The 23,168-nt window shown below is 45.6% G+C and overlaps 2 protein-coding genes, 1 long non-coding RNA gene and 1 other non-coding gene across 5 annotated transcripts in view; 1 reads left to right on the forward strand and 3 right to left on the reverse strand.

Annotated features, from left to right (window-relative positions):
• LOC139051405 (arylsulfatase B-like) overlaps positions 1-21,195 on the reverse strand; it is a 170,507-nt gene extending 149,312 nt beyond the window's left edge. The window contains exons 1-2 of one of the 2 annotated variants that reach the window (XM_070528426.1): positions 21,138-21,195; positions 20,939-20,993 (exon numbers count right to left, since the gene is read on the reverse strand). In XM_070528426.1, coding sequence (XP_070384527.1) covers positions 20,939-20,940 — 2 coding nt within the window. In that variant the 5' untranslated portion in view covers positions 20,941-20,993; positions 21,138-21,195. Of the gene's footprint in view, positions 1-20,938; positions 21,109-21,137 lie in introns of those variants that run through there. The other variant, XM_070528425.1, reaches the window with a different exon arrangement.
• LOC139051265 (uncharacterized) lies at positions 290-5,312 on the forward strand. The gene is made up of 6 exons (XR_011509295.1): positions 290-521; positions 613-660; positions 1,353-1,461; positions 1,806-1,911; positions 2,304-2,458; positions 2,924-5,312. It is a non-coding gene; the product is annotated as an uncharacterized lncRNA (long non-coding RNA).
• On the reverse strand, positions 5,359-6,988 carry LOC139051342 (putative nuclease HARBI1). Its single transcript, XM_070528366.1, has 4 exons — positions 6,323-6,988; positions 6,108-6,249; positions 5,406-5,656; positions 5,359-5,373 (listed from the first exon to the last, which is right to left on the reverse strand). Exons 1-4 carry the CDS (start codon positions 6,863-6,865, stop codon positions 5,359-5,361), a joined length of 951 nt encoding a protein of 316 aa, XP_070384467.1. The 5' UTR covers positions 6,866-6,988.
• LOC139051410 (U2 spliceosomal RNA) lies at positions 8,541-8,723 on the reverse strand. The gene has a single exon (XR_011509382.1). It is a non-coding gene; the product is annotated as a U2 spliceosomal RNA (small nuclear RNA).
• Positions 21,196-23,168: the final 1,973 nt, after the last annotated feature.

Raw genomic sequence — 23,168 nt, forward strand, 5'->3', positions numbered from 1 at the left:
TCTATTCCAAACAAAAAGTGTTCCAAACTCCGGACGTCAAAATGACGCGACAGTTTCTGCGTATGGGGGCGGGAACCAGCGACGTTTTTCAATCTGTCCAATCAGCAGCCTCCATCGTTGCCGGAAGTATGTTTTGCTTGTTTTTTATTTGCAAAGGGACCGTATAGCAAGTGACATAAAGACATAAACGTCTGATAAAACAACAATTGTATGTCGCTGAGAGTAAAAGTGTTTTGTAATCTTTTAACGCAAGAGAAGTTGAAGCGCACTTGAAAGTAAGCACAAATATTTTAATTTTTTGAGTCATAGCCACACACGTGCCAATTCCGCATCCAATCCATTTCGCTACGCACACTTAAGATGGCGGCTACGTGAAAACAGCTGATCGGTCCTGTGGCCCGCACTTGGTGTATATTTGTCCGTAACGTGATTAGTTGAAATCTCGCCGTACGCGGTACTTTCGCCCGAGAAGAATTCTGGAAGCTGTGAACATCATGAAGACTGCGAAAGCGTAGTGCTCGGTGAGTAAACGCATCATTCTTTCTTGTGCTTAGTGACTGAGCAGTACGCTGGGTGATCGCATGGTGTTCACTTTTGCTTTTATTCGCATAGGATACGGAAGAATCGATGAAGGTTGGAAGGCATCTCAACAGATAGCTGGTAAGTAAACGTTTTCTATAAACGATCGCAACTGTCTCCGAATGTAGTCATGATTTAAATCGAGGGTGGTCTGTAAGAGAGGCTCATTTTTGTTTCTTTGCCACACACTGCTGCGCAGTGATCCATTCCCCCGTGCGGGCGGTACAGATGCTTCTGCTGGATATTCGCACGAGAAAAGTTTTTTTTGTTGTTGTTATTCACTTGTGTTAAATTTAACGTGGCATTTATGGCGTGATAAAATAACGACACATTAAATGAATGTAACCGTTATGTTTTAACGACGAATTGATATCTGAAACGGTACGATTTGTTGGTATTAATTCGCTGCGGTCCGGCGAAAATTGAGCGCGAAAAAGAAATGGCGGAGAGTAGCAACAGCGCGCGCGTATCGGCCGCGCAGGCCGCTATGCTAGTGGAGTTTATGGAGCAGCACCCGTACTTGGCGAGAGGCTCCACCAGCCTCTCGCCAAGTATGAGTGCTGCCCAAAAAAGGGATCTGTGGGCAGAAATTGCCGCTGCCTTGAACGCCGTCGGGCCGGCAGTAAAGATAGCCCGGCGCTGGCGCCTGTATTGGGCGCGCATGGCATATGAATGTAAAAAACTCGCGGCGCAGGTTGGCGCCGAAAAGAGGTGAGCCCGCGACTAGCAACGTCTTCGGAACGTATAAGCTGACGGTGTTCATGCATTTGCAGGAAGACGGGAGGTGGAAAGTTGGGCGGCCTAGAGGGTCGAGTGCTCGCCGTGCTCGCCCATACCGGCCCAGCTTCCGCCCCTGCGGATTTTTTTCACGGCGATGCTGAGGTGAGTAGCAATGTTCGTTGCAATGTGTACCGATGTCGGGCAGTTACACCGTGGTGAATATTTTTCCGTTGTGTGCTTGTGTGTGTATTCTTACAATTCAACACACATGCCAGCACATGATATCCGTACTTTGCAAGAACGGAAATGCTGCCCCACTGCTGTTAGAAACACCTTGTCGTGGATTTCATGACTCGTTAATCCGAAAAGCATTAGCGACGAGTTGTCAAAGCTCCAAGGCACTAGTATGTCGCATGATGGATTAGGAATTGCGTGATAAGTGAAATAGACATTGCAACCAGTTGATGGAACTTAATCACATTATGTCCTGTACTTTATTGTTCCAGGAGGACGCAGCCAGTAGTAGTGAGGAGTCCGCTGAAGTGCCCCCTGCCCCACCAGCAGCTGCGCGCGTCTCGGTGGGCACGGAGCCGGGGACCAGTGGCACTGCACGTAAGGCACTTCAGCAGCTATTGCAATACGAACACATCACTCCAAGCATTATCTATTAAGAGCTTAGAAACAGAAATTGTGTATTTATATTATTTACATGGCAAAGAAGAAGTGCCTGCCTAAGGGTCGCTGCAAAATGGAACAATAATGTGACTGTTAACACCATTTGTAATGCAGCGTACAAGCTGAAAGTACTATCAGTGTAGTATTTTATGATGGTGTAGTGCCTTTTTGTTTATGCAAATTGACTGTTCATTTTGTGAACGGTGTGTTGCCGGAATTATTTTTCTGGGCTTCCACCTGATAATGAACCAGTAAAATGTCTATCCAGGATGGAGCGAAATTAGTTTTCTTAACCGCTGTTTACTGATTTTATTTTTACGGACCATCAGCTCGGCAGCAGCCCCGCAGGCCACCCCGACTTCAGGTCCTCAAGGACGCCGCATCAAGGACCGCCGCGGACTATGCCCGGCAGAGCCGGTTAGCTGAGGCGGCAAACGCGGAGGCCGCAAGCTTCCACCAGCAGTTGCTGCAGCAACATCGGCAGGTGCGTACAACTTGGCCGGGTCATTTTTTGAAGAGGTGATTAGGGCACATGGTAATAATGTACATTACAACCATGTTACACATGAGAGGCATGTGTAGTCATTTGGCTCATTGGCTCATGCACGTTTATACATCTCCTTTGAGCTGTTCTTTAACACATAGCAACTTACAAAACATTTCCATGGTTGCATGTATCGCGACAGCATGATCATAATTTGTTTAACAATTCAACTAGTCACCAATACTGCCTTCTGACAGGCAGAGGCAGCTTGGTATGATTTGTTACGTTTCACATGTTTTTAACATAACAGACCATGTACGTTTGCACGGCCATTTGTCATGTCATATGTGAATGATCTCGCTGCCCTCAAGAGTAACTTTGCTGAAACTGCAAGACTTGCAAACAGTGCAAATCGAGCATTTACATTGCATAACCTGTAGCTAACTAAGTGAATTTGTTTCGCAGCTGGTGGAAGAGCAGCGAGCGACGCGGCAAGTCCTCGAGCAGCTGGTGGCCGAGATGCGTGGTTCGCGAGAGGCGACCACTCTCATTGCGACCACGCTGCGCCAGCTGCTGGCTGCCCTGGCCGACCTGCGCGCGCCGCCTCAGCATTAAGGGGCAGCTTTTTTTTTTTGCCATATCATCCTTTAGTGCTTTGTTAGGTACAAGTGTCACCTATCTATGCATGTTTTTTTTTTTTTTTTATGCAGCACTAAAGGATGATATGGCTGTTTTCCGTAATTTCTGTCCCTAATCATATTTTTTTTCCAAGGTAATTTCTGTCATGTTTATTTTAATATCTAGTGCAAGTTTGCCCAAGTGAGGCATTACGTAAGTTATATGTAGAACTTTCGCGTTTCTGTTCATTACCGTGTTTTTTTAGTGTGTCATTTAGTCATTTTGTGTAATTATCTATGTCCAAGTGAGACGGTATAAGGTATATTTACAATTTTTGTCATATTTTTGCGTTTCTGTTTTTTACCGTATTTTTTTCTCCAAGTTCATTTCATGTGTATTATTCTTTGTCCAAGTGTGACGGTATAACTTATATGTACATTTTTTGCCGTATTTTCGTTAGGTGTTGTTCACTTTTGTTTTGCTGTTACTGATATGTTTCAATGTGCGCCGTTCTTCCACGGAATATACACTGTGCAATCACTTTTACGCCAACTATGACATTGTCTCGCACACATACAGGTGCGCTTAATAACTACAATACTGTGATAACTGGAAATCAATTTTTATGCCATATGTATGTCATGTTTGCAATGTATAACCATTCGTGCCTACGCAAAGTAGCCGAATTGGTATTTTTGTTAACACCAAGTGTACACACCCGAGCAGCAGGAAACGAAAGAGCGCTTTATTGCGAGAAGCATGTGTGTTTATACACAGGCAGGCCAGGCTTGCACATGCGTATCAAGATATTCTTGATGATGAAGCCACTGGTCACACCAAGCACCTGTTACCTGTGGTGGTCGCTGTGATATTTCAGGTGTCCTTACCTATGCTAGCAATACAATCTAGTCCCCATTGTAGTTGAGCACAGTTTGCGACGTATGTAACAGAGCCATCGATGTGGCCGCTATTTTGACATTCGCTGCCAGGCTGGTCTTGCAGCCGTTATATGAAATACCGTTTTAGTGCCAAGCATTTTCTCACTTGTCGTTCCTTAGAAGCATGTCATGGCTGCTTTATATTGTGATCTTATTACGGCACTAGTCATTGAAAAGAAACTGTTTTGTGCTACAAACATGCCAACTACATAATAGAGAAGAGATCTTTCTTGCTGTTAAGTTGCTGGATGAAGAAAAATGGTTGTCTGCGAGTTCAAAAAAATGTCATTATGCTCGTGTCATATTTATGCAATTTAACATCTGCCAACGGCCCAGTGGTAGTGCACTGGGTCCCATGTAGTGAACATCACACGGCTATTTTGGCGCCATGAAGCCATGCTCTGTGTACTTGTCTGTCATTTGCTTTGATGAAAGACGGCATTGAAGATCGATCACATGGTTTTATTTACAATGCAGATATAAATAAACGATTTTAAACAATGCAAGTTGCACTTGAAATGAATATTTACAATTTGTGTTCCTTCAATTTCAGAACTATTTACATATGTACACTCTCCCAAGGGAGAATAACGCGCTTGACATGCCAGGCGATCATTTTCGGCATAACTTGGCCTTATGTCAAGGAACTGTGCGGTGGCTGTGTGGCAAAACAGCGCAGGGCCTACAAGGTGCGTGAGCACAGTACACATGGTGGAGCGAGAAGTGTTGTGCTTGGCAGCAGCCCAAATAGGAAGCGAGGAGGCGAAGACCAACATCCTCCCATGCACAGTGCAGATGGCGGTGACAGTGTCGGTGATGACAGAAGCAACAGCAGCAGCAGCAAATCATTTGGCGAACCCCAGCTGCCCAGAGAAGTAGCTACAACATTCTGCTGATGAACACAAAGTGTTCTATCCACAGGTACTAAATGAAAGGCTCTCATGTAGTGTCACAGTGGAATGATGCAATCATCTCCGGTAGTGACAGCTCACTGGCAGAGGACACGTGAAAACGCTGGTTATGATTGAGCAGATTCTATAAAAAAAGCAGCACGCTATCCACTAATTGCACACATTTCTTCACATTGGTTCCTGCTCTCTATTAGATGTGTAGACAGCGGTAATAAACATCTGCCTGCAGTGTCAGGCACATGTTTATTGCTGCTGTCGGTGCTGCTGTCGACGCAGCCGCCTTCGCACCCTTTGCAGGTATCGCTGGTGCTGCTGCCGTGTCGTGCCAAACGAGCTAATAACATTATCCCGGGCAGCACAGCCTCTCATGTACATCATGCGTGCTGCCCTCACTTGGGGAACTCTCTGTGGGGAGGGGTTGCCACTTTCATCGTCACTGCTGCTGTTGCTGCTGTCATCACTAATATCATCCGACAACACGTCACCTTCATCAAGACACAAGTTGTGCAACACTGCACATGCTGCAACGATGTTGGCAGCGCGCTGTTGGTAGTGGAGGGCGCGGTACCGCTGAAGGCAGCGAAAGCGGCTCTTCAGAAGCCCAATGCACCGCTCCACTACGGACCGCATGGCAGCATGTGCAGTGTTGTACCTGCCTTCTGCAGTGTGTACGGGAGGGTGGCCTGTGACTGGGGTCAGGAGCCATGGTTCCAGGGGGTAGCCGCTGTCACCTGCAGGATCATAAAAAATGGTATGAAATCTGCACAAAGTTTAGTAGGCGAAGCATGGGTCATGTAAAATGCACCTACTACAGAAAGGCTGCAATAAAGAAATATACAGGCTGAGCACCTGACCCAGCTGTGATCACAGATAACAATAGCTGGGACACAGCATCCCTATTTGCAGCAAGGCAGCTTTTTGTGTAGTCTTCATTCACAAATGACTGTCGGTGTAAAAAAAGAACGTGACAACGTGTGCACTGAACACTCACATTAAAAATTAGTTTAAAGTAAGGTTTGTTGTCACTTTATTTCGTGCGGATACCATTGGAAAATTTCTACATCTCGCCTATACTTAATAACCTGACTGTAACATAAGGGGTTCGGGCTTCAATATTCTCTTACGCCGCGAGCACGCTTTGCTGCCAGAATTGCAACTGTACAAAATTTTCCCGCTGCTCACCGAGGAGGTGTTCGCCGGCCTTGGCAATATGCCCCTCCAGGAACCGACGACGCAACCACGTAGTTCTCCAGACGTGGGCGTCGTGGTCTGACCCCGGTCGCAGAGGGTCGATGGCGAGGATCCGCATGCCTGCGTCGCAGATCTGACGAGAGCGCGCACAGCATAAGCCACGCGTTGCGATCACGGGCCAATTAGACAAAAATTAAGATACTTACGAACATTGTGTTGAGGGCGTAGTACCCTTTGCGGCACATGAATGCCGCCTTCTGCTCGCCCTTCGGTGCGATGATGGCTATCAGGCTGCCGTCCACGCATCCGATGACGCCGGGAATGGAGCCGCGTCGAAGGAACCCTTCCTTCACGGCCGCCTTCTCCTCCGTCGTCCTCGGGAAATGGACCCACTTGTTGCGGGCCCCGGCGTGGACGATTGCCTCCGCCACGCGTCGCACACACTTGCTGACCGCAGGCTGGGTCACGCCGATCGTCTCCTCGCTCCCTACCGAGGCCTGAAAGCTGCCCGTTGCGAAGAATCGCAACGCGCACAACACTTGCCGCTCCACCGACAGCGCTGAAGTTCTCACGCCTCCGAGTTCCTCCGCCACTTCGTCGCACAGCCACCGCACAGTTTCTTTCTTCAGGCGAAAGTGCCGCCGAAACTGATCGTCTGGCATGTCAAACGCATCCTCGGGCTCTCTCCTCCCGCGCCCGCACAGACGAGCCGCCGCCGCCGCCGCCAAACAAACCACGAAGGCCGCCATTTTTTTCTATTCCAAACGGAACGGGGCACTCACCGGCTATTCCACGAATTTGCCGGGTTTGTTCGGCATAATTTAGCATAATGAGTGCGTAAACGTCACTTTGACGTGGCAGTTTTTGTGCATTCCTGACGTCGCTTGACAGGCAGGAAAAATGGGCGCGGCCTCAAAAAATTCGACCAATGACCGAGCGGTGTCGGCCATGTTGGAATAGAAACAAAACGGAATAGTTTTACGTTATACCGGTCCAGATGTACAAGAAATATTTATACGTGAACTTTTCTATATACATGGCAGGTAAAACAAATACATTACAAACTTGAACAATTGAGAAACAAAGTCTCACTCTTCTACTGTCTCAATGACTGTTAGAGCCCAGACTCGTTTTAACATACATATTACGGAGGCTCACTGATCTATCAGCAATCCTGATTTCAGCCAAGTCTGAGGGACAGCATGTCGTCCCGATTTTTATAGCCCAAATATACAAAGAAAAAAAGGCGGCAGGGCCATTGGCCCGTCCCACAGGTTCAGTTGCCAATCAGAGTCAACCGTTTCAAGCCACAACCCACAGGGATGGGTTACTCTTAAAAATAAACATATTGGAAAACAAAGCTCTTTTCCTTCTTCCCCAAAACTCCGTTGCCCTCTCATTTCTCCGTTGTTAGTGGTGGGCTCAACAAAACATGCCAGGCCCGAACACGTTATCGCTAGACCGCCTCAAATCCCAACGGTGTCTAGGCCGCAAATGTCTCGAAAGCAGGGGCATCGACACCACGGAGTGCCGCTGTACTCAAAGTTTGGCCGTGTGCGAGACGGATGGCCCTCCTTGTCCTTCAAACTTATTGTCTACAAGACAAAGTTCTCCGAGTGCGTGTTTCCGAGACGCCGTCGTCCGAATGCACTCTTTACGTGCGCACCGCATTCCTACAGCGTGCACGGTAAGCTGGCCTTCGACACTACACAGGCAGTCGCACCCAACAACAAGGCTAGCGATTGCGTTCCGGACGCGTAGAAGATTAGGTCCATGTTCACTGCATGCGGCACGGGGTCAGAGTTGCTAAGTCCTTCTTAACCTCGGCGGCGCCTCCAATTAGTCAGGCACTCGGGCGCCAGACCCACAATACCTTGTACAGCAGTCCCTTTTAAGGCTGGTCTGTGTGACCGTCGGCGGACTGCCAACACCGTGCGCACAATACCGACTTCCCGGAATCGGCACTCGCCCTCCTGGCGCCTGCCGCGACGTGTCACCCAACACCGCGCAGTGCCTGTGACACCACATAACACAGAAACGGTTGCCCCGCTGACATGGGGGGGGGGAAGGGCACCCCCTCTCTATACACACAGCACGTGGCCGATTCGTGACACTTAAGAACACGAACAATCAGAGCAACCTTACACCTACTGTTGTAGAAAATTATTGCCATCATGAAATCCACGTTGTAAATTATAGCTTCCCGCTAGCACGAACGTAATTGTTACGCGGGTTACCACCCATCAAGTAGTGATGATTAATTTACTGCCGATTTGAACTACGTGCTTTTAAACATAGGCTACCTATTTAAACCAGCAAATTTGGTACCCACCGGACATTTCGACTTTCTTCACATTAAGTGGAATGATTTGATTGGACTATTGCGTATTACAGCGAACCTTTATATTGATGTCCGTAGACCAAACACCGTGAGCCGATCTCGAAGACAGTGCAAATTCTGAGTCGGCCCATGGTGAACGTGAATCAGGCTTCACACCCTCCGCCGGCTTGCAAAAATAAGCTTAATATCTTGAGTCCTAATGCAACCCGTATCAAATATTAAGCTAATAAGAACAGGTACTAAACTTTGACCCACCTCGGCCGTGTCTACATTCGCACCGGCCTCTCTGTGCCGGTGTTCCAAGCACCTTTCCTTTCCTTCCGCTCTCTCATAGTGGCGGTCCCGTTGTAATGTCACGCGCGTCACGTTTCCTCCGGCTCCCCCAGGCCACGGTTCCGTCGTCCACGTGAATGTATAATAAATATAACCAAATGTATATATAAATATAACTAAAGGAAAAAGTTTGTGGGGAACCAATTTGGTGTGCCCTGTGTTATGTGTGATCGATTGTGGTTTTCGAGTGACCTCCCATCCATTATTGCAATACGGGACGTCAACCGACGCATGATCGCCTTGGCTGTAGTGAAGGAGTGTGTGCCTTCGGAGTGCGGTGAAGCGCGTCTTTTCTACGTGCAGGGATTCCTTAGTAAAAGGTGTCGTGCCGCGTTTTGCAAAAATACATGGGTATGTATAGCCCCCGGTGCCTGATCATCTTCCGAGACTCAACATCGTGGAGGAGCGACTAGTTGCGCCTCGCCTTCTATTTATGTCCATACGGCATTTCACACATGGTAGTGGACAGTTCGCCATTAAGGGGCCCACATAGACAGCTTCGCTGGTAATCTACCTTCGCAGATTGTAATGGCACTGAACCTTTTGTAGAAACTTTCTTGCCTTTGGCGTTGAACTGAATCGGACAATGAGTGTGTCGACTCGTGGTACTGCTACCCTCGACCAATCACTTGTATTAAATCCGGAACTTACTAAATTCCTTCGAGGCATTGACGCCTCGGTAACAATAACATACGACTGTTTAACCTGTCAATTGACATACCCACCTGAAAAACATCACATATGCATCCATGAGTATAATGAGGCCGATTTTCACGAAATTAACGAAGAAATCCAAACTTTTCCGCAGCTTAGTTATTCAGCTTCTTCTAGGACAGTGGATGAAAACTGGTTAATTTCCAAGCAACATCGTCTATCACTTACTTGGAATTGCTTAGAAGCATCTGCCGCGCGTTCGCATTCATGGCAACTTGTAACTGTGGAAGGGTCTTTAACAATTCTGCTTCCTAGAACAATTAAGGCCAGGATATTTTAGTTTTAGAGATGTCTTCACGCGAAAGCCGTTGCAGAAGTACCAATATATCTCTCCTGCTTTTGTTTCGTGCTAAACTTATATTTCTGGGAGATCTAGAAGAAGCAAAATGTACTTGTGATGGTCCTACAGCGACGAGCGTATGCAATATTAGGGTGTCATATTCTTCCTGCCCTGTGATGATATTGTCTACCATGACGATGATAACTGCGATCTCAAACTGGCACAGAGCAAAATAGAAATGAAGAAACAAGCAGAGCCAGCCGGATGAACGACCAGAGCGCTGACTTCCAACTGATTTATTGCCAAGTTGGACGAAATATATAGTTAGAAAAAAGCATGAGGACATCTCGTCACAACACTTCCCAGAATTCACACCGATATAAGGCTACACCATCATGGGTCACAGAACGCAGCGATTTGAGGTCGGGTGGAAGTATATCGAGTCGGATTCAGTACGCGAAAGACAGCGCACGACACACACCGAGGACTATTAGGTTAGCAATTAAAGATGCACTTGAAGAAAAAGGAAGGAAGGAGCCCGGTGTACATGAAGGGAAGTTCGCTAGGGTTGAGGATTGGGCGAGTTTTTGAGGATTGGGCAGGCTCGGCTTCTTTCTTCCTTTCTATAGTGCACTGTGTCAGTTTTATAATGCAATACCAACTCTCCCGATCCTCAACCCTAGATAACTACGATGGTCCCGATTTTCTGCTCGTATCGCCTACGACCTTCCATACCCCAGTTCTCCCCTAATTCTATGATCAGCCAAGAGCTATACACTTCAGAGCAACCCCCCCCCCCCCTCCATTTCCACCAAGTCGAGACGAGGATAACATTTCGCGAAAATAAGGAGGAGAGGGCTGGAGGGGTGTCACAGTTTGGCCTGAAGGCGAAGCAATGATTGAGATAGCATATTAACAAACAGTAGTAGTTGTATCAGCCGTATACACTAGTATACATTCGCTTTCTAACTAAATTGACAAGCATGGTGTCACGAGCACAAAGGAAAACATGAAACCAAGTCATTCGATGCCCGAGGACACTATTGTTATAATGTGCACTCCATCAAATGAACAGTTTGAAAGAAAGCCGTCTGGTCGGAAAGAGACATTGCAACTTGTTGAAAATTCGAAGCCGACTACAATATCGGAAATAAAAAGACGTGTCGGCTTTGGGTCGCGTTTTCAACCTATCTAACCGCCCACGTGCGAGCACAGAAGCCCAAGCAGGCTCTGGTGATGGTAAAAGACAAACTTCCTATTAGAACAGTTTCCAAGAGTTATCTACAGCATCCCTCGCGAAAAGAAAATTTTGAGCAAAGCATAAAATAGCCGCGATACGATAGCAGACAACAGAACGTAGCATGAAACACACTGGTCGAACACGCTGAAACGACGAATCATGGAATCAGTTGGGACGATGCAACAATCATCGCCAAAAAAAAAAGAAGAATTTGGTTTCGCGAGTGCACCTTCAATTTGTGATCACCCAGAGAACTGAGTGCACGCTAAATCGCAACGACGGCAGCTTCCTTCGGGTGAATGCACAGCATGTGCACAGTATTTGCGCCATGTCTTGAAACGCACGTAACCAATTTTCTTCTCGTTCATGGTAATTGTGGAGAATGCTCCTGTCCGGGACTCGAAATGTCTTTTTATATGTAATTCTTATTGTGGATGTTCAATTTTCAACTGTTTACGATGTGAAGTTTATGTGGCGGGGCTTTGACAAAGCCATTAGAAAGCGTCACCATAATTTACCACGACATTACACCTTGCCCGCAAAAAGCAAGTGAATAATTATTGTTTCGGGTGTTCAGAAAAGCACTGTACCACGTCTAGTATAATGTATTTACCATATTTGAAAAGTCCAGCATCGTCTCTTTAACCACAGAATTTTAATACTAATGACATGCATAGTTCGCGGTAATTACTGTGACATTCTAGTCGTTATGAAATCATTAGTATACGTAAATTATTCCTGAAAGTCGTGTTCAGAGTGTGACACGCTGGTCCACGTACCTTTATATGCCAGAAAGAGCAGAACTACGAACGATTCAAAAATGAAATTCAAGTACCTGCTTTTAAAGAATGCAGAATTATCTAGCCGAAGCATCTGTGCTCGCATATAGGCTGTCATGTACTGCAGCAAGAGAGTACGCACATGTGTAGTTTTGCAGCTACACCTTCCTCGGGGCCGACACATGCCAGCTGCGCATTTCCCTAGGCGCTGTTTTGAATTGCGAGGAAAAGCACCGGTTCTGTGTCATGGTTAACTATTTCCCTGCCATGAGGAAAATAGGTGTTTTTTGTAGGTTACGGCAGATTTCGCTTTTTTTAAAATACTGCGCTCAATATTTTATGCAATACATAAATAAAAAGCAGAATAAATGCACTTTTCACCCATTAACGTTTTATTTCCGATATGTATGTCACGAAAAATATATAAATTGCCAGAATCAAGATTGTGGGATAAAACTGAACAAAGTTTGTAAAGACACCCTTGTATATACTAAATAATGTACGTAACAAACATTATGAGATATACAAAATGTATAACCGTCTAATGGGCACTATCTCCGAAAAAAATGATATTTTTTTTACTGAACAGGTATTCCACTACAAAATTTCAACAGCGACCGCTACAGTTGGACGTGGCGGTCTGCGGCCGCGGTTGTTCCAGGATGGTTTGCGTCGTCGTCGCTCTCAGAGACCGACGAATAGGCAGCATCCTCAGACTCGCTGCTGCTCGATCCATTGAAAAAATCAGCCGCAGACGCAGCGGAATCACGAGATCTGCGATATTTCGAAGCGCGCGCTCCACTCCCGGTGGTGGTCATTTTTGCATTCTTCTTTGATGATCGCAAACTTCGGAGCGTATTCAAAAATTACCGCCTGGCTGAAAAAAATGTGACTGCTTTGTAAACATAAATACAGTTCTCCTTCATGTCCAACGACGCCGTGTGTCCGTGAGCGGCGCGTAAGCTCTCTAAAGCGGCGTTTCAAACAATAATAGCGGACGGGCATTCTTGCTTTCTGCTTTGACGATCGTGAAACGTCAAATGGCGTTCAAAAATCACCACCTGGTCGGAAAAAGCGAACTGCTTAAATAGACAAAAATATATATATATATTGTTTTCCTCCTTCACGTCCGATAGCACAGCGCGCCCGTTATCAGCGCGGAAGGTCTTGAAAGCGACGTTTCAAGCTATCGTTAGCGGGCTACAACTATACCCAATGGGCGCGGTACACTCTTAAAATTTTCACACCCTCATGGGTGTAATGCGGGTTTATTTATCTTTTCAGCCTTGTAAACACCCTTGCAACACCCTTTCTAACGGAAAAGAGTGTTTAATAGGAAAACACCCTTTGAAAACCGCAGTATGCTTAACTTACAGCCTAATTTTGCGAGAGTAAGTGAAGAAGCGTACAGTATATGATAAATGAACACTGGCAGTTTACGATATGATATTGGCTATGCGTGAAACGCGCGCTACCTGCGCTTCAATTAGCTAGCTGCAATGATTAGATCGGAACACCTTGGCCGCAGCGCACTGAGTACGCACAGCGGTCAAAAATATATATAGTTTCCCACGAATGTTGATGTCCAAAGGATGACACTAACGCGCCGACTTTGCATACCCAGATATCTGCAAAAGGATTCGCATGATCAATGGCAAAATCTTTACAACGCTATCACTGAATACTCAAAGGTGTGCAACCAGTTAGGCTGGGCATTGTTAGGGGTGAGGGCTAACGGTAAGTAGCTGAACAACTTATGGTTTGTAGATCACATTGGCATACTTAGCAACGCTGCAGACTGTTTGCGACAAACGTTTGAGGACCTTAGCGAAGAAAGTGCAGGAGTCTGATTAAAGTTTAATATGCAGAAGGGAAAAATAATGTTCTACAGCCTGGCGAGAGAACGAAATGTCATGATCGGCAGTGAGCCTCTAGAACCTGCGCAGAAATACGTTTGTTCAGATTAATTACTCACATGGGCCTCTGATCAAGTAAATTAACAAAAATAAAGTTAGTTGGAGAGCTTACGGTAGGCATTAGTAAACCATGGCCATGGATCCTAGTGCTAATCATTGCTTTCTACCGTTACCAACATATGGGACCGAAACTTGGAGGTTACCAAAGAAGCTTGGGAAGGAGTTGGCGACCGCGCAACGAGCGATGCAATGAAAAATGTCAGGCGTGACGATAATAGACGGGAAGACAGCGATGTGGATTAGAGAGCGAACGGGGATAGCTGATATTCCGGTTGACATAAAGAGGAAGAAGTCGTGCTAGGCAGACCATGCAGTCTCTAAGGGAGAGAACCACTGGTCTATTGGAGTTGCAGAATGGGTGCTAAGGGAAGGGATGCTCAGTCGAGGACGGCAGAGAGTAAGGTGGGCGTGATTGAATTAGAAAATTTGAAGTCACGCGGAACCAGTTATATACAGCAGCGGTATTGGTGATCGCGAGATCGCTGGAGAAGCTTTAATCCTGTGATAAACATCCAAACGGGCTGATATGATGATGACCCGACATCCATGCCAGCTCCGTAGCATGTCATTCATGTTGTCATGCATACTTGTCATGCACGTTTTTATAGCTGGATTGCGTCGATTGCGGGGGGGGGGGGGGGGTAGCAAAGTGGGCGGCACGCCGTGCAAGTGTAACGCTTACTAACAGTAAAATGTTTGCTACTATGGAACTGGCCCAGCTCCTGCCCCTTCCACGGTCAATTGGGACATCTCCCCCCCCCCTCAGACGCAAAAGTTTCTGGTCACGCCACTGTGGGGAGGGGGGCCTAAAGTTGCTCTAGACCCCTCCCCCTAACTTGTCGCCGGAAGTGGGGGATGGGAGCTGCTGCCGGGCCGCAAATCTTTGACAGCCCAATTACCGGCTGCATTTCCTTTTGGGCGTGAATACTGCTCTAATGTCATTACACAGTAGGGTTCATGACGGTTCGAGGGCATGCGACAATAAAAAAACTACATACAGCAATCAACACGTCTTAGCTTGAGCAGGTCTTTGGAAGCTGGGCAAGAAGTTCATAAAAAATAAAAGCTTCGCACCCCTCTCACATGCATTGTCCGCTCTGGATCACCACCGACTGCACGTTTCCGATAAAAAATCGCACGGAAACTCCTCTGGGAGTTGTCTAAATATGCGTAAGCATTGCGACACTTGCTCATCTGCATGCAGTGCATTATCATTATCAATGTTATGAGACTATCCGACGAGTGTAAGCGACAGCACTGAGGCGAAACGAGCTGGTGTGGTCAGCGGCGAAAAGTGAATGAAAGAAGCAAAGTACTGCAGGTGGTGATGCCAGGTTGCGCTGATGACTTTCCGCTCATTTTGAGCCGTTATCGATCTTTATGGTGAGTCCACATGACGGATGAATGCGTCTTTTCCGCCGTGGAGGGCACCTCACGTGACTACACGTCCCGGATTCATGCCGTCCGCGCGTCGTCCGCGACCCCCACGGACGGAAAATGCCGGGCTATTTTTCGCATCCGGAGTCTGGAAGTCGAATGCTGCGGAGTTAACCTAGCATGTTTACAGTCTGGCAACAAGCGTGGCTTTGGGAAGTTTCTGAAACAGCTTCATCGCAGTTGATACCACTCGTGCCTGTTCGCACGCGCGAACGACTGCAATGATCTTGAGCGATGAGGCAACTTTCTTCTTGCATCTCGTGGAGCAGTTTGTCCCCCGGGTTGTGGGACGTTAGTCTCACCGATTGCGCGGATACGAAAGAGAGACGATTTGGCAGCAACTGAAGAAGCTGCTCTCTTGTCACTTGAAACATTGAAACAGCCTCCGGTATTCCTCAATGTAACTGACCAACAACTCTCGGTACAAGTGGTTTTGCATACTGAGATGCTTGTTGGCGATATGCTGATTTTGCCAAGACGACCTCTTTCGATGAAACAAGTACTCGTCCTTACCCAATTCGGACAAAACAACATCCACTGCGGCCAACCGCTGTTTGCTCTCGATCTCCATCTTCACTCAGAGTGAAGGAACGTATGACAGTCTTTATTATACCGATGGCGCCATCTAGAGTGTGTAGAAACAAGCAAACATTTGCGATTTTCAGGCACTAAGATCAGCCCAGCCGCCGCAACATCTTCGAGGCCATGTTCAGCTAATACAGCCACTATAAGCCTACATCCTGAGAATATGAGTAGGGCTTTCGGAAACGGTGCCCGCTCATCACGAATACTTTGATGTACAAGCTTCTCGCACACAAATTTAAACCAACTACAAGCCTTAGTTTGAAAGTGACGGGCCACACAGTGGACGACGACGACTTGACAGGTTCGAGGCGGACGGCAGTCGCTTTGGGCGGCGCCGCCATCTTTATTTTTCTGGTGCGGTCGTTTGCTCACTACGGCCGTCGTCTGGATGCGCTTCGCAGCCGGACGGGCGACGGAATAAGCGGGCGGCAGAATTGACGTCAGGTGGAATTACCTCGATTCGGATCCAGTACGCGAAAGACAACGCATGATACACAGCTAGGGCTATTAGGTTAGCAATTAAAGAGGCACTTGAAGAAGAAGGAATGAAGGAGCCCGATGTATACGAAGGGAAGTTCGCTAGGGTTGAGGATTGGGCAGGCTCGGCTTGTTTCTTCCTTTCTATATTGCGCTGCAGCAGTTTTATAATGCAATACCAGCTCGCCCAATCCGCAAGCCTAGATAACTACGATGGTCCCGATCTTCTGCTCGTATTGCCTACGACCTTCCATACCCCCGTTCTCCACCAACTGTATGATCAGCCAATCGCTCTACACTTCAGAGCACCCCCCATTTCCACCAAGTGGAGACGAGGATAACGTTTCGCGAAAATCAGGAGGAGATGGGTGGAGTTATGTCATAGTTTGGGCATGAAGGCTAAGTAATGATTGCAAAAGCATATTATTAAACAGTAGTAGTTGTATCACCCGTATACACTTGTAAACCTTCTCTATCTAGCTAAATTGACAAGCATCGTGTCACGCGCACAAAGGAAAATATAAAACCAAGTCATTCGATGACCGAGGACACTATTGTCATAATGTGCACTCCATCAATTGAACAGTTTGAAAGAAAGCCGTCTGTGCGGAAAGAGACATTGCAACTAGTTGCAAATTTGAAGCCGACCACAAAATCAGAAATAAAAAGACGTGTTGGCTTTGGGTCACGTTTTCAGCCGATCTAATCACCCACGTGCAAGCACAGAAGCCGAAACAGGCTCTGGTGATAGTAAAAGATAAACATTCTATTAGAAAAGATTCCAATAGTTATCTACAGCATCCCTCGCGAAGAATCTCACTGTATGTGTAGGGACATAACAGGAAATTTTCAGCAAAGAATAAAATAGCGACGACGCTATAGCAGGCAACAGAACGTAGCATGAAACACACTGGTCGAACACACTGGAACGACTAATCAACAAATTTGGACTGTCAACAGTGCTACACATTTTGCCGATGTGATCGTGATTACCAGTCCGGTGGTGGTGATCACTGGCGGTTGGCGATCGTCTTGCTTCCCCTGTAATTCCAATTCTATCCTCACTTGAGTTTGTGTGTGCGCGCGTGGTCATCGATTCTCGCGAAATAATTTTTTCTCTCTGTTATCGGCCACTAACTGCATCGTTGTCTTTCTGTAATGAACTGCACGATGTTGTCAATAAGCTGTTCGTCGGATACCCAAAATCGCCCCTCTTCTTACTTGCCGACTTCAATTTTCCTGAGATCAGATGGGAACGATACTCGGTTTCCTTAAAACACAAGTCCGCTCAAAGCAAAGGCTTTTTAACTTTTTGTCACGACTTCAACTTAACTCAGCTCGTTTACCTTCCCACTCGTACGACTCCCACTTTCGCTAATATTGTAGACTTAATACTGACCACTACACCAGACCTAGCTACCGGCCTAACTCATTCATCGGGAATTAGTGATCACTCTATAATTCACTTCACTCTACGGGCAAAAATTTCTAACAAGAAAAAAAAACTTAGGTCATCCAAGAATACGGTAAAGCAGACATAATAGGAATGAATAGGGAATCTCAGGTCTTGGCTGATCGGTTTTTCGCCGGTTTTGAGCAGCGATCGGTTGAGAACTGGTTGCTTTATAAAAAGAAACTCTTGTCTCTTATTGATCGTTTTGTACCTAAAAGGAAAGTTTCATCAAGTACTCACTCTCTATGGTTTATTAACAGGATAAAGCGCATGCGCAACAAAAAGAAGCGGATATTTCGACGCGCGAAATACTCAGCCACAGTTGACCACTGGTCTTGCTATCAAAAATTAAAAAGAATTCTCTGCTGCGCATTCAAAAGCCAAGAAGGAATTCTTTGATAAAACTCTTCTTTTACTACTTCGTTCTAATCCCCGTAAAGTTTGGAGCATTATAAACGGTACTAAAAGGACACATGTTCAGCTAATCCAATCTAATGTTCCAGTAGTTCAAAGCGAATGCTGCAATGTTCTGCACAATGTGTTTGTTACTCATTTTCATAAGAGCACCCCCACAGTATTTCCGCATATGAGAAAAACCAACTTGTTGCCAATGGATTCTATCGCTATTGATGCAGTTGGTGTCGAAATGCTGATTGTCAACTTAAAGGTGTCTTGGTCAGCCGGTCCAGATTGTATCTCATCAAAAATGCTGAAGTGTACACAAGTTTATTCTTCACTGATATTGTCAAAGCTTTTTCAACAGTCAATACAGATGTCTACATTGCCCTCTGATTGGAAGATAGTGAAGGTGGTCCCTCTTTATAAACCTGGTGATGTACATTCATGCAATAATTACCGCCCCATATTATTAACATCTATTCCAGTCAAAATCCTAGAGCATATAATATTGTCACGTGGTGGTGACGCTGAATAACACAGTAGCAATACTGTGAACGACAAAACTAACTTTTATTGGGCGAACCTGGGCACACAAAACAGGCTACACTTATAGCACAACGATAGCGGCGAACACGCTCGGCGATCGTCGAAAATCTGATCAGCGGGTCAAGCGCGTTGGCTTTTATACAGTAGTCATCGAATGTTCCAGACTAATCGCTGGGACCCGCATGCCTTCTACAAAATTCTACACCATTCGTGTCAAGCGATGAAATCAGATAACACAAGGTTCGGCGACAACAGACAGCGGATAGAAGCATCGATAACTTTCCAGCAACTTCGGATACATGCAGGCGCGTCCCGCGCTGTGCGATGACATTTGTTAGTCGGCAAAACGTGTCGCCCGATAAAGACAAGTACACGTGTCAATATACTCTCACCTCATTGAATTTCTTGAGTCCAATTTCTTCTTCAGCAGTTATCAGCATGGATTCAGTTAAGCAGTTTCGTGCGAAACGCAACTGCTATGTTTTACTAACGACTTGTTTATTAACGCGGATCATGACTTTGATACTGATTGCGTGTATTTAGACTTTGCCAAAGCATTTGACTCCGTCTCACACGATCTACTTTTCTTCAAGCTTAATCAACTTAACATAGACCCCCATGTACTTGCATGGATGAAGGAATTCTTCTCTAACAGTAGTCAGTATGTGACGGCTGACGACTTGTCTTCACCTAATTCTGTCGTAACATCTGGTGTCCCGCAATGGTCCATTTTGGGCCCTCTGCTCTTGATTTATATTATTGATCTGGCTACTTGCCTTTTTTCCTCAGCTGTCCGACTTTTTGCAATGACTGCGTGGTTTACCAGAAAATTACTAACCATGCGATTATCTCAACCTGCAACATGATTTAAATAGGGTATTTGAATGGTGCAGCCAATGGCTTATGACACTTAATACAACTAAATGCAAAAGTATGCAGGTTTCCCTCCACAGCACTAATCATTATCCGCGTTCTTACTGCCTGAACAATATTCCATTACCATCTGTTGACAGCTACAAATACCTTGGTGTTCACATTTCTTCTATTCTGTCGTGGAATACGCATGTCGAATATGTAACGAACAACGCCAATCATATGCTTGGTTATCGGCGTGGAAACTTGTTTGATGCCCCATCGTCCCTGAAGTTAACACTTTACAAAAGTTTGGTACGTTCTAAATTAGAGTACGCATGCGCCCTATGGGATGCTACTCAGAATACACTCACTCAACCTCTTGAAGCCATTCAGAATGGTGGAGCACGTTTCATCTCATCGTATTATTCACGTCATTCCAGTGTCACATCTATGAAGAAAACCCTAAACTTACCTGACCTTTCGTTGCGTCGAAAGTCATCTCGCCTTAGCCTTTTTCATAATATCTATTATTATAACAACGAGATGAAGGACGTTCTGTTTCACCCACCTCATTACATATTATCAAGGACCGATCATCGCTTCAAGGTGGGTCAACCTTCTTGTCGTACAAAATTGTGTAATGACTTATTTGTTCCTAGAGCACGTGTCTCATGGAACCACTTTCCCTCCGAAATAACCAGCGCTGATCACAAGTTCATGATCGCTTTACAAGATGCCTTGTAATATGTTGTTTTGTTTCCTACACGCCTTGCTATTTTTCCGCCACTCCTTTATGTTGTGCCTTTGGGCCTGAAAGTATTTTAAATAAATAAATAAATAAATAAATAAATAAATAAATCATAGAATCAGTTGAGATGATGCAAGAATCATCGCAAAAAAAAAGGATTTGGCTTCGCGAGTGCATCTTCAATTTTTGATCACCAAGAGAACTGAGTGCAAGCTCAATCGCAAGGACGGCAACATTGTTGGGTGTACGCCCAGTATTTGGCCACGTCTTAAAACGCACATAACCAATTTTCTTTTCATTCATGGTCATTGTGGAGAAGGCTCCTGTGCGGGACTGGAAACATCTTTTTATTTGTAATTCTTATTGTGGATATTGAATTTTCTACTTCAATATGCAGTTTATGTGACGGGGCTTTCACAAAGTCATAAGAAAGCGTCACCAATATTTGCCATGACATTAAACCTTGCCCGCAGAAAGCAAGTGAATAATTCTTGGCTCGATGTTCAGAAAAGCACTGTACCGCGTCTAGTACAATGTATTTACCGTATCTGAAAAGTCAATCATCATCTCTTTAAATACAGAATTTTAATTCTAATGACATGCATAGTTCGCGGTAATTAATGACATTCTAGTCGTTGTGAAATCACTAGTATACTTACATTATTCTTGAAAGTCGTGTTCAGAAGTGTGACTTGCTGGTTCACGTACAGGAGCCTAACTGCGGCAGAAAGAGCAGAATTGCGAACGATTCCAAAATAAAATTCAAGTACCTGCTTTTAAAGAACGCAGAATTATGTAGCCGAAGCATCTGTGCTCGCATATAGGCTGAGTCATGTACTGCAGCAAGAGAGTACGCACATGTGTAGTTTTGCAGCTACACTTTCCGCGGGGCCGACATATGCCAACTGCGCATTTGCCTTGGCGCGGCTTTGAATTGCGCGGAAAAGTACCGGTTCTGTGTCATGGTTAACTCATTCCCTGCCATCGGGTGAATAGGGTTTTTTTTAGGCTACGCCAGATTTCTTGTTTTTTAAATACTGCACTAAATGCTTTATGTAATACATAAATAAAAAGCAGAACAAATGCACTTTTCAACCATCAAGGTTTTATTACCAAGATGCACGTTACAAAAAATATATATATTGCCAGAATCAAGATTCAGAGAAAAGCCGGGGAATGCGGGAGATCATACCTTATCCATAAGTTCAAGACATTGCAACCAATAGGCAAGAATGTTTCAAAGGGAGCTATAGAATCTATTCGCTATGCTAAACTTCAAGCTATAGACAACAACGCTTAGTTTGATTTTTGGCATATCCTCCCCCTTTTTTTCTTTTTTCCCCTTTCCTTGCCTTTTTTTTTGTCAGCCGGCGTGTCAGACGCCGCTGACACGCCGGCTAACGCGCGTGTGTTGACAGACCAGAGTGGGGGGGGAGGACCCTGGCTTTGACCTTGTACACAGGGTTCCTTTCCTCTCAATTTGACACCCTAACACATTTTCCCTCGTTTCTCCGTCTTCCCGCCTCACACCCTCTCCCCTCTGGAAGAACCCCACCTATATATACTGTGGCGCGGAAAGCATATGTCACCTTGAAGAATACAAGTCCACTTGTCGAAACGTTAGCTCCTGCATTCACCTTGTTCACGTTTTGCTCAGAATCAAGATTGTGGAATAAAATTGAACAAAGTGCTGAAGACACCCTTGTATATACTAAATAATGTACGTAACAAGAATTGTAAGATCTACAAAACGTATTACCATCTAATGGGCACTATCTCTGAAAAAAAAAGATTTTTTTTTATTGAACAGGTCACCATCACCAGCCTGGTTACGCCCATGCAGTGCAAAGGCCTCCCCCATACTTCTCCAACTACCCAGGACACGTACTAATTGTGGCCATGTTGTCCCTAAAAACTTCTTAATCTCATCCGCCCCCTAACTCTCTGCCACCCCCTCATAGGCTTCCCTTCCCTTGGAATCCGTTCCGTAACCCTTAATGACCATAGATTATCTTCCCTCCTCATTACATGTCCTGCCCATGCCCATTTCTTTTTCTTGATTTCAACTAAGATGCCATTAGGCCGCGTTTGTTGCCTCAACAAATCTGCTCTTTTCTTATCCCTTAAAGCTACACCCATCATTCTTCTTTCCATAGCTCGTTGCGTCGCCCTCTATTTAGGTAGAACACTTTTCGTAAGCCTCCAGGTTTCTGCCCCGTAGGTGAGTACTGGTAAGACACAGCTATTATACACTTTTCTCTTGAGGGATAATGGCAACCTGCTGTTCATGATCTGAGAATGCCTGCCAAACGCACCCCAGCCCATTCTTATTCTTCTGATTATTTCCCTCTCATGATCCGGATCCATGGCCTATACCTGCCCTAAGTAAATGCATTCCCTTACCACTTGCAGTGCCTCTTAAAATTTTCACAGCCTTATGGGTGCAATGCGGGTTTATTTATCTTTTCAGCCTTGTAAAAGCCCTTGCAACACCCTTTTTAACGGAAAAGAGTGTTTAATAAGAACACACCCTTGGAAAACCCTAGTATTTTTAACTTGCAGCCTAATTTTACGGGAGTAAGTGAAGAAGCGTACATCATATGATAAATGAACTCTGGCAGTTTACGATTTGATATTGGCTATACGTGAAATGCGCGCAACCTGCGCTTCAATTATCTAGCTGCAATAATTAGATCGGAACACCTTGGCCGCAGCGCACTGACTCCGCACAGCGGTCAAAAATATATATAGTTTCCCACGAATGTTGATGTCCAAAGGATGACACTAACGCGCCGACTTTGCATAGCCAGATATCTGCAAAAGGATTCGCATGATCAATGGCAAAATTTTACAACGCTATCACTGAATACCCAAAGGTGTGCAACCAGT

Source organism: Dermacentor albipictus, unplaced genomic scaffold (assembly GCF_038994185.2).
Source record: "Dermacentor albipictus isolate Rhodes 1998 colony unplaced genomic scaffold, USDA_Dalb.pri_finalv2 scaffold_11, whole genome shotgun sequence".
Taxonomy (NCBI): domain Eukaryota; kingdom Metazoa; phylum Arthropoda; class Arachnida; order Ixodida; family Ixodidae; genus Dermacentor; species Dermacentor albipictus.